Genomic DNA, 1,666 nt, shown 5'->3' on the forward strand with positions numbered 1-1,666 from the left:
GCCTCTCCAGGCCCTGTGACCCAGGTTCCCCTTTTCCAAATGAAGACTCTGACTCATGGGAAATCAGTGTTTATTCAAGTGAGAGGTTGGGGAACCAGCTCCTTTATAAAAGGAAACTGAGGGCTGCACCTGGCTGCCCAGGTGGGAGCCCAGGGCAGCATCTCTCGGGCCCCAATCTGGGGCATTCCATCTGCTGTTCAGGCTTGGCCTCAGGCCACTCTCTTAGGTGGCCTTGTTCGGCCTCGGCCTCGCCCATTGTCCCAAGTAGTCCCTCGAGGCCCCAGCTTCGCCTGGGCTCCCCAGGGCCTGTCCTTGGCCTTTGGAGGCCTCCGGTCACCGCCTCCATTGGGCTCCTTCTGTTCCTTTACCCGCTGCTTCTTGCCTGAAAGCCCAATGGGCCGTCTGCGCCGCGCGTTCGGGAACATATCTGCAAAGAGACTGTGTCAGGGCCACCAAGGCACAAGGATAGGCTCGTGGTGCCTGGCTGCACTGGCCCCTGCCACATACCTTCATCGGGCTCCTCGCCCACTGCCTGGCGGAAATACTCGGCTTCATCCTCCTCCTCCTGGCCAGGCCCTTCCGCCTCTGGGGGTGCCCCAGGGTCCTCGGCATCGCTGTCCCCATCAGCCTCTGCTCGTGCCCGCTTCATGCCCGCCAGGCTCTTCTTTCTGGAGAGGGGTGTTGGTCAGTGCGGCAGCTGGCACTCGGGACGCACCTCACCACCCACCAGCCACACACCTGTGGGCCTCTCGCTGCTCCTGCTTGCGTTGGACATTCTGTGCCTGCTGGTCCTGCCTCTGAGCCTTGAGCCGCAGCTTCTCCTCCTTAGCTGCCAAGATGGCCTGCAGCTCCTCCTCCGTCTTGTGCACTAAGGAAGAGATGGTTCACCAAGACCCAGGTGTGCCCACTGCACCCTGTAACCCACATTGGGGGGCCTCAAACCCTAGGCCCTATCCTTGCCAGCCCTGTCCTCACCAAAACTGTGGAACAGCATGTTTCCCTCCCCAACACCTTCCTGGATCTTGATAAGCTGCAGTGTCATCCGAGGCCCAATCTGGAGAAACAAAAGGGAAGAGTCATTCCTCCCTTGGGGGTGCCAGAGAAAACCACCTCTGCCACTGGGCCTTACCTCAGTAAGCCGAATAGCGCTCTGCTGGGCCCGCATGTTGCCACGCCCCGCGATGGCCTGGGGCAGCTCCGTAATATTGTGCTCACCATCGGGCTCTGCCTCACTCTCTGACAGCCCTGCACCCCTATGTGAGGGACACACGGCTCACCAGGGGATCTCAGGCTCCTGGGACAGCTCTGGGATCCCTTGGACTGTGGCAGCCTCCTACCCTAGCCCCTCCTCACGTGGCCAGCAGCTCGCTGATATCCTGCAGGCGGCTCATGTTGGGGAACTTCTCCTGGAGAAGCTTCTTCATCCCTCGACTTGCACCCACAGGAACAACTTTGATGCTACTATAGAGGCAGGAGTGAGTGAGGACAGGGGTTAGGGCTCACAGAGTCGGAGACCAGCCCGAACCCCTCCCTTTTCCATGGTGTGTCAGGGCATTTCCTGAGACTGAGCAATCAGCTGCATGCAGAGCAGCCCTCGTGACCCCCGTACTTACTAGTGGCGGAAATCCAGCTCCTGGGAGTCGGGGTTGTAGTTGATGAGAAGGCA

General features: G+C 60.1%; 1 protein-coding gene across 1 annotated transcript; it reads right to left on the minus strand.

Moving 5' to 3' along the window:
* Positions 1-53: 53 nt before the first annotated feature.
* On the minus strand, positions 54-1,660 carry LOC105310503 (suppressor of SWI4 1 homolog). Its single transcript, XM_011386679.2, has 7 exons — positions 1,614-1,660; positions 1,354-1,461; positions 1,130-1,253; positions 976-1,054; positions 739-868; positions 508-668; positions 54-427 (listed from the first exon to the last, which is right to left on the minus strand). Exons 2-7 carry the CDS (start codon positions 1,422-1,424, stop codon positions 210-212), a joined length of 783 nt encoding a protein of 260 aa, XP_011384981.2. The 5' UTR covers positions 1,425-1,461; positions 1,614-1,660; the 3' UTR covers positions 54-209.
* Between the last annotated feature and the right edge of the window lie 6 nt (positions 1,661-1,666).

Source organism: Pteropus vampyrus, unplaced genomic scaffold (genome assembly GCF_000151845.1).
Source record: "Pteropus vampyrus isolate Shadow unplaced genomic scaffold, Pvam_2.0 Scaffold4859, whole genome shotgun sequence".
Classification (NCBI taxonomy): Eukaryota; Metazoa; Chordata; class Mammalia; order Chiroptera; family Pteropodidae; genus Pteropus; species Pteropus vampyrus.